This window comes from Pezoporus wallicus, unplaced genomic scaffold (genome assembly GCF_028554395.1).
Source record: "Pezoporus wallicus isolate ANWC-B61680 ecotype Strahan unplaced genomic scaffold, APGP_CSIRO_Pwel_v1 contig_2012, whole genome shotgun sequence".
Classification (NCBI taxonomy): Eukaryota; Metazoa; Chordata; class Aves; order Psittaciformes; family Psittacidae; genus Pezoporus; species Pezoporus wallicus.
This window is the reverse complement of record NW_026639840.1, coordinates 3490609-3504971: the sequence shown is the minus strand read 5'-3', so window position 1 is coordinate 3504971 and position 14363 is coordinate 3490609. Positions and strand designations below refer to the sequence as shown.

The following is a 14363-nucleotide window of genomic DNA, read 5'->3' as shown; positions in this document are numbered from 1 at the left end:
CGCAATCGTGTGGTGCCACCTCGCGGGGAGCGGGACAACAGCGGGTCTCCTCCACCAGGCCAACCCCAGAGCATTAGTCCTCTATGGGAGCTCCGAAGGGTGCGGATCACCAACGTCTGTAATCCGCCAGGGACAACTGCAGGCCGGGATCTGTAATTTGCTTGACTCTCTACAGAGCACTCGATCCACAGCGCAGTTAGTGACCAGTGACAATAGCCAAGGGTCAAACCGAACAGGACAAATGCAGTATAACACGCTGGCGGGGGGGATAACTTCCACAGCGATCATTTGTTAGGGACATATATTTATTACAATAGAAAAGCAAAAACTTGACCTAATCCTCTGCTACACCAAGAGCAGGGACTCCCCAGCACTTCAAGACACCTCAGCCAAGCACCAGTCTTGTAGCTCTGCCCTCTTCTATGTCAGAGGCAGCACCAAAGTAACAAATCACAGAGTGAATCACACTATTTCAACTTGTATGGCAGCAATTTCTACATTTTTAACACATACATCAATAACATTAGCTACTCTGGATCACTCACCTGCTTTAAAATGAACCACATTCTGAACTGCTTTAAGACAAAGGCTTTTTACCAGCAGGACAAGGAAAGCATTTCCATCTAGCCTATTGGGATTTAACATCTAAATGTATTTAAAAAATAACGTGGGACAGTTTCTTATCTCACAGTTGAAGCAGGTTAGCTTTACGGGTCACAGCCCTTTTCTGTACATGACAGAGCTGTGAGACTGAGGTTACTATAGTAACTTTGCTGTGAAGACGTACAAAAACCCAGAGTAAGCAAGTCATGAACAAGGAGTAGCACTGCCCAACACTTCCTGTTCTAGCCCATCATCCTGAAGGTGGCAAAACCATCAGGCGAGGCTGTAAAAGGAGAACCCTCTTTTCCTAGAAGCTGTTTGTGATACAAAACAGCCAACCTTAGAGGGAAAGGCACTGAAAATCCTCTAGAAAACTACTAGAATGACTAGCAAAGGCCAGTTTCTGTGTACTTAATACAAACTGCAATCCTGACTTTGGACTATGTACAGAAGTGGACAAGCTACCCAAGAGTGACTGCCACAGGACCACAGAGGTCTAGGACCCACCATCCAGCATGCCAAGGTCCTTCAACTCTTGCTGTGGTGTCCTGTGGTGCCACAACCAGCTCTTAAAATTACCTTGGATGCACCTAGTACAAGTTGCAGTCATGTATTTTCAGTGTAGGAACGCTCTTGCAATGCTGCAGGGTGCAAGACATACTGAAATAGAGTTCTCCGCATTTTCTTTATAAATAAAGGGAAAGGGGTTTGAAAAAAAAAAAAAGAAGAGATTCAGAGCAGCGCTGCGGAGAAGGAGTTGGGGGTGCTGGTCTACGAGAAACTTAACATGAGACATCTTCAGTGTGCCCTCGCAGCCCAGGAAGCCAGCCGTATCCTGGGCTGCATCAAAAGGAGCGTGACCAGTAGGTCGAAGGAGGTGATCCTGCCCCTTTACTCTGCTCTTGTGAGACCTCACCTGGAGTATTGTGTGCGGTTCTGGTGTCCTCAACATAAAAAGGACATGGAACTGTTGGAACAAGTCCAGAGGAGGGCCACGAGGATGATCAGGGGACTGGAACACCTCCCGTATGAAGACGGGCTGAGAAAGTTGGGGCTGTTCAGCCTGGAGAAGAGAAGGCTGTGTGGAGACCTCATAGCAGCCTTCCAGTATCTGAACGGGGGCTGTAGGGATGCTGGGGATGGACTCTTCATTAGGGACTGTAGTGATAGGACAAGGGGTAACGGGTTCAAGCTTAAACAGGGGAAGTTTAGATTGCATATAAGGAGGAAATTCTTTACTGTGAGGGTGGTGAGGCACTGGAATGGGTTGCCCAGGGAAGTTGTGAATGTTCCATCCCTGGTGGTGTTCAAGGCGAGGTTGGATGAGGCCTTGGGTGGCATGGTTTAGTGTGAGGTGTCCCTGCCCATGGCAGGGGGGCTGGAACTTGATGATCTTAAGGTCCTTTCCAACCCTAAGTATTCTATGATTCTAAAAAGCAGGAAGAACAGAACAACAGAAAAATCCATTTTGAGAAGGACACTTTACAGAAGAAAGCTTTAAGAGACTGACCTGTTTAAGTTTCTCAAAACATTAGGACCCATATTACACTGCTGTTAAGTACTGCGCAGCAAAGGATTTCTTCTGGCAGAGAAGAGTGTATAGAGACTGGTACCTGGAAACCAAAGCCAGTCCCATCGAGACAGCGCAACCAGTGTTACTCATCAGTTATTCTGCATAGCTTAATATTTATCTTCTAGTCAAGACTGCAAGCCATCATCTTAACATGCACAATTCTATTACTTATTTAAGGCTTAACACACAGTTCTGCACAGACTGGTTTGTGGCAAAGTATCTTCCACTGCACTTCCTGGCCTACAAATACAGGAAGATGATAAATTCTTAATGTCATCTCTGATCACCCATCAAGGAAGGAACTTTTCCTCAGCTGTCCAGCAAAAAGCTGCAACTACCAACTTTTCAAAAAGGAATTCAGAAATTAAAAACCCCATGCAGTAAATTTACATTTTCCTCACTATCTCTGCAATCAGATGAAATAACCCAACAAGTTTCAAAACCCAAATTGCTATCCATACACCAGCTATTTTAGATTCACTAGTGAGAGGCAAAGCGTAGCACCAGTACCACATTTCTTGCTGGGTTTCTCTCCAAATGACAGCATGGCTTCTGCTACTACTGCATCAGATCCATTAACAGACAGAAAGAGCAGCCCAAGTAAACACAACAGGTTTCAGCTCCTCACACTCCTGCTTTCAAGAAAACCAAAGACGTTTTTTGTGGTGGGACTGTATTTAATTATTTTTCATTTGCAAATTAAGAGAACACAAACCCCTCTCATTATCGTATCAAAATTAAATAAGCCAAACCAACCCAAATTCATATTTTTAAAATGCTACAAAGAAAGGTGAAGCATCTATGGTGGAAAGAATAAAAAGCTTTTCAATTCCCTTTTCTGCAAAATTACACTCTGAATACTACCTTGTACACACAAGAATGCAGCTCTCAGTAGAAAACAAATCCAGTGCAAAATAGTTTTAAACCCACATACCATCAGAATGCAACTGAAGTAAATTCACATTTGAAGAGAGCCATCACATTTTATTTTTCTCTTCAGCATCAAGATTACTGCACAAAACCTTTTTTTCCCACAAGCATGAATACTTTACAGCCTTAGTGATTCTAAACGCAATGTTGTGAGTTTCCAACATTTGTTACTGCTCAAGCATGCCACATAAAACACAGCAGTTCATACAAATGAAATGTGTTTATCTGATCAGCTAAATTCTTTCCTTCTCATGCATCAACCTCAATAATGATTTTGCTGCACAGCAAAGCTTTGCGATTCTGTGGTGACCAATTTTGACTTATGATGATGATGATGATCTGTGAGAAGAAATCACAACCCCAGTAATACCGCATGTGGGCTGACTTTGCAGGACCAACAGGACAAAAAATTCAATGAAACCTTTCTCACTCAAGCAAGCTCACTATACTCTGATTACATTCTCAAACTGCAAAAACAGACTATCTATTGAGAACCGTGCTGTATTTGTTACACACCCAGATCTCAGAGCAGAACCACACTTCAAGTAAGTTCACAGTTGCATAATAAAAAAGTCCCAAGATCTTTTGGCTGATTTGCGGTTTTACTGCCCAGGCAGAGCCCTAGTAGTAGGCTAACTAAACCTAACACAATTTACTTAACCTAAAAGTCACACTGCTCCACTGGAGCAGGTAAGATAGAATTCAGGTTTAAACAGTGGCCTGAGACTACAAAAAAATAAGATTATTAAAACAGAATTTTAAAAACCTCACAATCACATGTTAACTCTATTGCATAGACTCCAATTGAGACACAGAAGGAAAACACCTGACAGCCCTGAGAGCACTAGTTAGTATTTTTTCAAAATGAGACAAACAATAGGTTTTTATGAGCACCAGTGTGGCATTTCTCTATTTCTATCTAAGTCCTGATTACAGAACACTTAGTTGCAACTCCACCACCAATCCTAACACCTGAAACATCCAAAACCTCTGGCCAGTATCAACACTGCATTCAGATGACCGTGCTACTTCTTTCAAAACACAATGGGATTCTATCAAATCAGGGTGGCAGAGTGATTACCACATCAACTCAGTTAAAACAAGTTTCAGTTATTGTTTTTACTTTTAATCACTATTATTCAATATAAATATAAAAGTTGGACCAAGTTACATGGAAAATGTGGTTCCACAGGTGCTATTCATGGGATCAGAAATGTTTTTATGATTCATTTTTCACAGCATCGAAGTTTTCATGAATGGTGAGGCAAAAGGCTAGGACAGCTGGCCACAGTCAGTAATGACAATCTTTTTGGAGGTTTTTCCACTCTTGGAACCAAAGCTCTCAATTTTTTTCACGACATCCATTCCTTCCTTTACATACCCAAAAACAACATGTTTTCCATCTAGCCTGTAAAACAAACACACAAAGGGAGTTTTACTTAAAATATCATAAAGACTGAATCAAACCAAGCTCAGTGAAGGAATGTCAGCAGATCTTCATAAATCTCATATGCTGATCAAGTCTATGGCAAAGGCACCACTGCTCTACAAGTGAAATACTTTAAGCTCTGGACTTAGAAGCATTCTGAGGGACAACTGTTTTGTCACCCGCACAGACCCTCCTCCCTCAAGTAGCACATAACCATTTCTTTTCCATTGTAAGACAAGTAATTTGGAAATTAAAAACCTAACAAACAAACCAACCCCAAACACACACAAAAAAAAACCCAACCAAAACCTACCAAACCAACCAACAAAAAAAAACAATCAAATCACAAACAAACACAACCTCAAGAAAACCAAATGCTCCAGATCCAGGCATCAATTCAACTGGTTAATATGCAGCGCTGAGAACCTACCAATCAGTTTTTGCAGTGCAGATGAAGAACTGAGATCCATTTGTATTGGGTCCTGCATTGGCCATTGAAAGAACACCTAGAACAGCAGCAGTAGCAGCTTATTAGTTTGGCATAACAAGTACACAGTAGAGAAGACAATTTTCCTCTGCACATTTGGATTAAGATGGACATTTGGATTAAGATGGGATGGCCCACACTGACTTGCCTTTGACTATTCCCTCCAGCCCAGCCTCCCCTCTTTCCACAGCAAGAACATTAGTAATATACTTCATTGTACACATTCTGAATGTGATTAACATCAGCTAACCTCTACTGTGGTTCAACAGCATCAGTAGCTTACTGTGATGAGGAAGTAATAATCCAAAAAGAGAGACTATAGAATTGAATCAGATGTCCTTATGTATGGCTTTTCCTTTACTTTCTCTGGATTTGACCTTAAAAGGATGTGCCTATGTTAGTAAATAAGAAATCCCAGATCACTTTGTTTCAATGTTTACTTAGATGATTACTGGAGAAGCAAAGTCTATGACTTTACGCTATGAAAGAGGACAATAAAAGCAGTAATTTCACTTTTGCAGAACTTGTAAGTGAAATGCAAAAAAACATAAAAATACCTTATTCTGCAGTCCCTTTTACAGCAAGAGCAAGAGTGGCAATGTCACCTGTTACAGACTTACAGTGTCAGTCCTACTTTGTCAGTCTACACAAACAAGCTCATGCCAGGGACCACGCATTGTTAAACTTCTGGATATTTCTCCAACTAGCAAGTGTCCCTCCCATCTTATTTTTTTTTTTTAATACATCTTCATAAAAAATGTTTCATTATAGGTGATAGTCAGCAGAAGGTAGAAAAAGTATGTTTGTTTACCAGGTCCTATGTGCTTAAGTATGAAATTTTCATCTGGAAATCTACTGCCATAAATGGATTTTCCACCAGTTCCATTATGATTTGTGAAGTCACCACCCTGAAATGGAAATTGCTATTAACTTTAATAGCACACAAGCATCACTTTCAATAGCATAATTTCTGATGTAAAGTATACTCACTCCAATTTAAAAGAAATAAAATGAGCAAATTGTCTTCAGGTTAAGAATGAATATGGTCATGTGAGGATTTAAACCCATGTAAGCAGATGAAGGTACAATCAAGCTAAATTTCTGCTCCAGATATTGCTGATATTCTCCAACTAACATCCATAACTGCAACAGCCACCTTTCTGTGTTGCCAGCCTCGCTCCCAAATGTGATGCAATAAATGGTAGCAGTAATTTTAGGAAACACCTCAAATGCCTCAAAACAAAATCACCCTAAATCATTACCACAGGCAAGACATCAAAACTTTCCTCTCTTTCTCTCTCTCTTCCAACAGGTATTAACACTGGTCAGCATCTCCAATATTACTATTTCCTACTTCTAGGTCTTGTTGTTTGTGTTACACCTCAGCTACTTTAGACTTTCCTCAGATTTACTCTGCTTGCTGAGATAGATGTGACCATCTGTCTTGGGTTAGACACACAAAACCCAAACAAAAATCCCCAGCAACTCGCAAGAGTGGCTACTAAACACTGCTCCCAGCAATCTGCAATTTCCTCTCCCAGAAGAGACATCACAAAGAACTCACACCTAACAAGTATTTCACATCATGTTCATCCTCCCATTCCCACCTTGAGTAATCTATTACAGGTGGTGCTACAGCTACTCCTACATAGGCCCAGAGGTATGCTCTACAGGCTGCATGCCATGTGGAGGCATCTGAATTGTCAAGTCTTAGGTATGATGACCTCAATTAGGCTATACCAATTGCCTGAATCATATTAACACTATTTCAACATCTGTAAAGGCCTCTACTGTCCCCTCTCACTTTAAAAGATGTAAAACCTACAAGTAATTCCTAAATATCAATTCATCATATCATCACAGCATGGAGTCAGCCATGGAGTATCCTCATTTTGTGGTTTTTTTTTTTTGTGGGGACAAAAAAGGCAGGTAAGAACAGACATACACAGAACTTCACAAATTAGTGGCAGCATTAAAGTAGGATTTCTATTTTTCTTATATTTATGTATTTCTGACGCCAGCAGGATGTCTAAACTTTGTCCCTTTGTCAGCATCACAAAACCTTACTTTCCATGTCAAAGGCAAGAAAATATGTACTTTACAGCACACTTGTCCCCTTTCTCTTCTTAGAAATAGGTCATAAAACTACAGCCTCCTGTTCTGACAGCTGTGTTCTTCACTTACAATAAAAAAATTCAGGAGGGGCAACCATCACAGTCATCAGTTAATAACTAAAGCAGTTTACTACAACCTTCTCACATTTTCTTACAGATTCATCGTTTAAATCAAAACAAAATCCATTTCCAGTGTGTCATCCCAAAGATCGATCCCAACCAACCCTTTTGGTTCCCTCCTCCCCTCCACGTTAGGGAAATGTTCAGGAAAAAAAAAAATAAATATTTTTTTTTCTAAAAAACACATGTTCTGTTGTGGACAGACTATTCTACTAGGAATAAAGAAAGGACATGGTGTTTTCTCAGCTCCCTCAGAACACAAGGTTGATTGTCATTCTACCCACAAACGCTTCCCCCAAGCGTCATTTTGCCAAGCATGCCCCACGCTAAAGTACACTGCTATACAGAAGCAGAAAGATTTAAGACAGTCTTTTTAAGACAGTCTACATATAACTTATTTATTTGTACAAAAGATGTTCTAAGAAGGAACCATAGCAAAAAAAAAAAAAAATAATCAGAGATGTAAGGCACACTGCCACTTCTTTATTCTGTAGTTAGCAAAGGTTAGAGCACAGCCACTTAGAACATTACTAATCTAACTGGTTCTAAGAATATATAAATAACACGCAGATAAATTTAATAGCAAAGGAAACAAAAAGCATTACCTGGCACATAAATGAAGGAATCACTCTGTGAAAAGTGGATCCTTTATACCCAAATCCTTTTTCACCAGTACAAAGAGCTCTAAAGTTTTCTGTGAAAACAAGCATAAAATATTATTTTGCCATATATGATACATAATATAAACAAACACACCTAGATTCACTACGTCCCAAGTTTATACACTGCAGAGGTTTTACAATATCTTTAAGGTGGTATTATTAGTTATTTCCATTCTTTAAAAGCCAACTCTGTTATAATGCTGAGAAAACAAAACTTGATTGGCCCCAGTACGGGGTACAAACACCATCCTTTTCCATCTCCATTTTATTTTGCTGTTAACATATTAACTCCACACACACACCCCGCTCCCAAACCCACTACTCTGGAGTCAAAGGTTTCATTTTATGACTTTTATGCCTGTGTTCTCTACAGTAACCATGAGGATGATGGGGTTTTGGTTGGTTGGTTGGGTTGGTTTGCTATCGGAGTGGTTTTTAAGGATATTAATCTACCAGGAACTGAAAGAAAAGTACAAGTTTTTCAGACCCACTAAATAAGCAGATGAGGAAGGAAGCATATGATAAAACACAAAAATGTTGTAACATGAGTGCAGTAATCAGGTAATGACAAAACCCTATCCATGCTTTGAAATCTCCAAAAGACACCATCCCTTAGGTTTACCCTTTCCAATTTGATTTGATTTCAATGCAAACTAATGTGTTTTTAAACATATTCACCATTGACAATTCAACATATGGACTGCACCATCTTCGTGCAAATTACAAAATGAAACTATTTGAAACAACAAGAAATAACTCCTCACTAGCACTGTTCTCACAAAGTTCATATCGTACTTCTCTACTTAACAAATGGGGATGGAACATGAAAATACTTTCCAAAAGGTAAAAGAATATTCTTGTTCCTGCAAATCACAATCTAAATCTTAAATATTTAACTATGAAATTCTGGAGGTGCTGCCTTACCTGCTGTCTTTGGAACCACATCAGCTTTCAGCTGTTAAAGAAAGACAAATTAGTAAGTCAGCTTTGTCATACATACACAGAAAAACTTCTACATGGGAGGTTGGTACAACTGACACTTCTTCCCAACGTGATAAGCTAGCTGATAACACAAGCCACTCAAAATTCCAATAACAGCTTAAGACATTGCTAGTAATTAAAAGTATGTCCTCAACGCAGCTTTTGGCTGGTTAACAAAGAGCAACTTGAGCAGTGTCTAATGACTTCATGGATCACACAACAGTTTAGCAATAACGAAGAAGAATCTTTAACAATGGATTTTGATTAGTATGCATTTTTTAACAATCCTAAAAATGTAGATTATAATTGATACAACCGTGGCCATACCACGTCAGACCAAAGTTTTATGTAGTCACACATCCTGACAGTAACCAGCAGCAGCCTCCTAGAAACAATACAGCTGTGGCAAGAATCAATGCTCCTTCCTCAGGATACTCTCCTTGGATGCCTATAATTTGCAGCTGAATCTAAGCACAACTTTGCCAAATATTCAAGGCTTTGATGCTGCAATGCATTCTGATTTTCTGTAAACTGGGCAAACAAAAAATTTTTAAACGGAATTAAATACTGCAACAAGCAATACAGTAACACCGATGCTATTTTTTCTAATACAATCCAGCTATTTACTAAATCTCATTGATGAATAAGAAACTTGCACAGCAATACTTTTACCTTTGACTCCTTCAAGTGCCACCTCCTGAGAACAGGACAGCTGCTAGCATCCAATTAATTTATATGCTGACACTTTCAATGAAGAAAAATAAATCCGGCCCTGGCCTCAAGGGAACCCCTTTCAGAGAGAACCCTTATGAACTATGTTTAAAACATCTATTGACACAGACCCAGAGTGGGTGCTGAAGGCAGAAGGCCACAACCAATTCCCTCAGTAGGGACCAATTTGGAAGAGCAGCATTCCCCATCTAGTGCGTGGTTCTGGAGCACACCCCTCATTCCTCCCAAACACAACACGTTCATTCAGAGGCACGTGCCCGACCCTAAGGATATGTGGTACACCACAATTAAAGTCTCGGTGCTTTTGTAAGAGCAGAATGTGCTGCAGTTTGTGTGTTCAGGCAGTCTTTAAAGGCCCGATTATTTCGGAGACCGAATGTTTAGAGACAGAGCTGGTTGTTAGCTGGCTTCTGAGCCGGCTCCCAGTACAAACAGAGCTGTGCAAACCTCTCAGGGTACACACAACACACAGCAGCAGTACCTCAGAACACTGAAAATTGAGAATCACACAGAAAGTGCCCCGGAAAAGAAAAGGGGGAAAGCAGGATGGAGCTGGAATTGTGGCCGAAGACCTCTATGGCACGCTGCCCCCGGAGCAACCAGGCGAGCGCCCGGCCCCTCACTGGCGGCGCAGAACCCAGAGCCGCGCTGGGGCTTCGGGCGCGTTGTCACTGTGGGAACCGCGCTTGCCCCTGTCCACCCAGCGGTACCTGCGGTACTGACTGAGCTCAGCCTTGCTCAGCGTTTCTGCTTTCACACCATGCCTCAGGACTTCTGCCGCTGAGGCTCCCTGCCATGACACGGCCCAATCTGCCCCTCAGCTCAGGAGCCGCAGGCGCCCCGAGCACCAGACCCCGCAGACCCGTCCCGCAGGGGTGACCCCAGCTATCGACACAGGAGAGCGCTACCGTGGCAAACCGAAGCCAAGCACTCCATGCCGCTCTCTTCCAGCCCCTGCCCGCCTACCACTCGGGAAGGAGCCACCTCTGCACCATCTCCGCCCTAGAAGCGGATCCAGCAGCCCCTCGGGACGGCGACCTCCCGGACCCTTCAGGCCCACACCGGCGGCGGCCATCGCCTTCCCCCGGGCCAGAAGCCGGCGCTGTTAGCCTCGTAGCCGCCGCCCCGCTGGCCTGCCCTGACCTTGCGCTCACCGGCCGCCATGCCCAGGTGTCCCACCGCCCTCGGCTCCCCGGGCATCGGGCCGGGGCCGCGGGTGAGCTGCCGGCAGACCCCACTCCCCTACCTCTAGCACGACGCGTCCCAGCGGCTGGTTGTCAGCGGACACGTCCATGTACACCACTGGGTTCGCCGAGCCGGCGGCGGCCGTGGCACAGCCACGGGCACCGGCCGCACACATGCAGGCGAGCCCCGACGGCAGCAGCAGGTTCCCGGGCGGGCGAAGCAGGCGGCGGGCAGCGCTCAGCGCCAGCATGCCGCGGGCGCGCTGACGGCTACACACCGGCACACACGAACACGCGGCCGGTGCTGTCGCGGCCTTTTATGGGCTCCGCGCCGGCGCCACAGCGCCCGCTGAGGGCGGCGGGCGGCGCGAAGGGCGAAATGGCGGCGGGGGCGCTGTGGGGCAGAGCGGCTCCCTGCGGCGGGAAGGAGCCGGCGGCGCCCCCCTGGTGCGGAGCGGGCCTGTGCTGCCCGCCCGCTCGTCGGCCACCATTCGGCAGCGGTTTCGGGGCGCTGCTGGGGTATGTGTGCTTGTTCCGCACGCTTCCCCGAACGCCAGGGGTCGCGGGGAAGGGGAGTTCCTGCGTTTCGTAATGCCAGGGGACGCCTTTGGGCTTGTCCTCAGCGGGAGAGGCAGGGCTGTTGCTATGTCTGGGTGATGGGGTGCAGGGGAGTCACGGGCTACAGCGTTACTCACCGGCAGCGCCCAGCAGGGGAATCACGCCATCAGTACAAGCGGCGGCAGAGGCGTGCTGAGCACGCTCCTGTGGTGTCACCCGGGCGGCGCAGACCCCGGGGGCCCATGACATCTTTCCATAGCCGGACCTTGGAAACCTGCCGTAGGGATCACAAAAGTGAGGAGGGGTGGTTGGTCCAGGTTAAGCAGTTTATGAAGGGAACTAGGGTTCACCTGTTGTATGAAAATATTCAGTTTTGATTTTAGTTTTCCCAAGTTAGTACCGTACCAAAATACTTGGTACATATCTCATATTCAGATATAATTTTGAAATTCTGTCCAATTGCCATCCTGATATAAATCCTGTGTATAAAAACTTGCAGAAGTTTTTCAGATTCTTGATGATACAGAATGTCTTCAGTTTGGTCCTGGTCTGTAAGGTCAAAGCTCTTCCATCAGCAGACCAGTAGCAATACAACTGTTCTTAACAAGCCAGCATAGGTTGTCTCTAAAAGAACTAGTTGGGGTATTTTACAATCTGCATACATTTGATTTCATCAAAATCATTCATGGTGCAGTTCCCCCCAGCTGGGTGAACAAAACCTACCATTGCTGTGCCAGCACTTCAGCAACCACCAGGCATACCGCTAGTAATGCAAGCCCACCAGTATCAGAGAACAAGCTTTAGTTTTTTTCATTGGAAACAAACAGGAACAGAAGTTCAGTTCTCCATGACAGGCCCATGCAAGCATGCTACACCTACAGCATTCTGCCCCACTACGCCCAAAGCAAAGGACACCCACAACGCCTGATGCTTTGCATTTATGATAAACCTTGCAGTTAAGGGGACACAACTGGGTCTCTGGTGAAATGAATTCTGCACATACATGACATCCTGTCTGCTTGCTTTACTCTTTCAGCTTCCCAGATGGAAATAGGGTTTCTAGTAAAACATTTCTAAAAAGGATGCATGGGTTTTTACAGATTATTTTAAGGCAGTAAGTCACCAGCACAAAGTAGCATGTACCTGTAGCACTGCAGGCTACCCTTGTTAAAAACTATATCCCTTGAATGTGGGAAAATAGCTCCTGAAGTGTCTCACAAACAAACAAAACCACACACACACAAACCCAAACACCCACAAGCAAAAAAACACAAATTGAAAAACCCAAGGGTGATTCTAGTAGTTATGGACCTGTAATTTTCACATTCCTTGTATTATAAACTAAGTTATTCTGATGAAGGATAGAGCACCACAACCATGTAATGTAATATGACAGAATCACACAAAGAGAGCCCCTACATCAAGAACAGGAAACTTTCAGTCCTGCCTAAGTTCTTTGTTGTCAAGCAGCTAAAAGTGACTTCACCAGTGACATTCACTGAATCATCAGAAAGCTGTCAGTCAAGGCACTGCCCTGGCCACAAAGTTCAGATTGCAATTACAGATGACTGAGAAATCCTAGATGGACACTGTTTCCCAGGCACACACTCCAGAGAGACCCATGCTTCATGCCCATTAAGTGGAAGGACATCAGGGATAAATTAGAAAGGTAAGAGTTTTTGAGACAGCAATTGAGCAGCTGGTGGTATCATAGGGATGGCTGTAGCACATACAGTGCTTTATAACTACAGAAACATACAGGGGTTTGCAGAAGGGTCCATCTTGTCCCAAATCCCGGCTTAAAGGAATGCCTAAGGAAGAGTGAAAACGGGAGGTGTGTTATAGGCCAGTAAGCTTTCAACCTCCTACTGCTTCCACTGCAGAGAACTTCCCGAGTCAGATGTGACTTTGGTATGTAGTAATTTTTATTCCTTTCCCCCACTGTGTACTTACCCACTCATTGGGCCTGTCCTAGCTCTCAGTATCAGCAGCTTCCATGGCAATGAACTGGAAGGTGTCCTCCACAGGCCTGCTGCCCAGCACATCAAACATTTGGTTTGAGTATTGTTCCCATTAGCTTTGTCTGATGTGCCCTACTTCTTTTACTGGAGCAGACAGGTTGATTGGAACCCATTTTTGTCATACTGTGCATAGTTTTAGACCTACATCTTTTCTCCTCTCGGTCATTTCAAGACCAAAAACTCACAGCCAACTCAATTATTATTTATAAGACAGCTGTTCCATGTCTTTGGGATCATCTTTATTGCCCTTCTCTCTTTCCACTTTTATGGACTTTTTTAAGATGAGAGGATCTTTGCATGGTATCCAAGATAGGGGTGACCAATTACTTTATATCTACAGTATCATGCCAGTGTTTTCTATGCCTTTACTAATAATCTAAAGGTGAATTTTGTTGTTGTTAATAGTAACCAAATCCGTACACGTTTTCTAGTTACCTTGTGATTGGTATCCTCCCAGCTTCAAGTCCATTTTAGGGAAATTATAACTTCACTCAATCTATTTATTTTCTAGTGACCATAAAACCCCTCACACTCTTTTAAATGTTGCTTTACTTGTAGCAGCCACTACAGGCCCAAGCCAGAATTCACACGTGGGTGTTAAGTTCTGTGCATACCTATAACAACAGACCATTCTGGCCCTGAAAGATTCATTATTTAATAAAAAAGGCAAAAGATGAGCAGAAGAAAATACTCTTATTTCACACTTGGGAAACACTGGCAGAACAGCTTTGAACTTTTTGCTAAGAGTTCAGAGGCATCTTTCACAAGCAAACAACACAGATCAAACACTTGCAGGCCTTGGTGAGCAGACAAAACAGCTCTCTTTCACGGTGGTGTTTTTTTTTTATGTGGGAATATGGACTGAATTATTATCTCTAAATTTATGCAATAAAGCTACTAAATCACTCATCATGGTCTACTCCTGCATGGTCAGATGAACTAGGACTCCTGCAGACACTGTGACTAGAA

General features: G+C 43.4%; 1 protein-coding gene across 1 annotated transcript; it reads right to left on the bottom strand.

The window, feature by feature from the left end:
• Positions 1 to 3129: 3129 nt before the first annotated feature.
• Positions 3130 to 11193, bottom strand: PPIF (peptidylprolyl isomerase F). Its single transcript, XM_057416362.1, has 6 exons — positions 10878 to 11193; positions 8843 to 8873; positions 7862 to 7950; positions 5834 to 5930; positions 4966 to 5041; positions 3130 to 4514 (listed from the first exon to the last, which is right to left on the bottom strand). The coding sequence occupies exons 1-6, from the start codon at positions 11064 to 11066 to the stop codon at positions 4379 to 4381; spliced, it is 618 nt and encodes a 205-aa protein (XP_057272345.1). The 5' UTR covers positions 11067 to 11193; the 3' UTR covers positions 3130 to 4378.
• Between the last annotated feature and the right edge of the window lie 3170 nt (positions 11194 to 14363).

Bases quoted from the DNA above. Each gene is read 5' to 3' on its own strand.
- PPIF (XM_057416362.1), bottom strand. From the start codon at position 11,066: ATGCTGGCGCTGAGCGCTGCCCGCCGCCTGCTTCGCCCGCCCGGGAAC. The intron at 7,951-8,842 runs GTAAGGCAGCAC...TTGTTTTCACAG, and splicing joins TGTGGTTCCAAAGACAGCAG to AAAACTTTAGAGCTCTTTGT. The intron at 4,515-4,965 runs GTAGGTTCTCAG...TTTGTTTTACAG, and splicing joins TGCACTGCAAAAACTGATTG to GCTAGATGGAAAACATGTTG.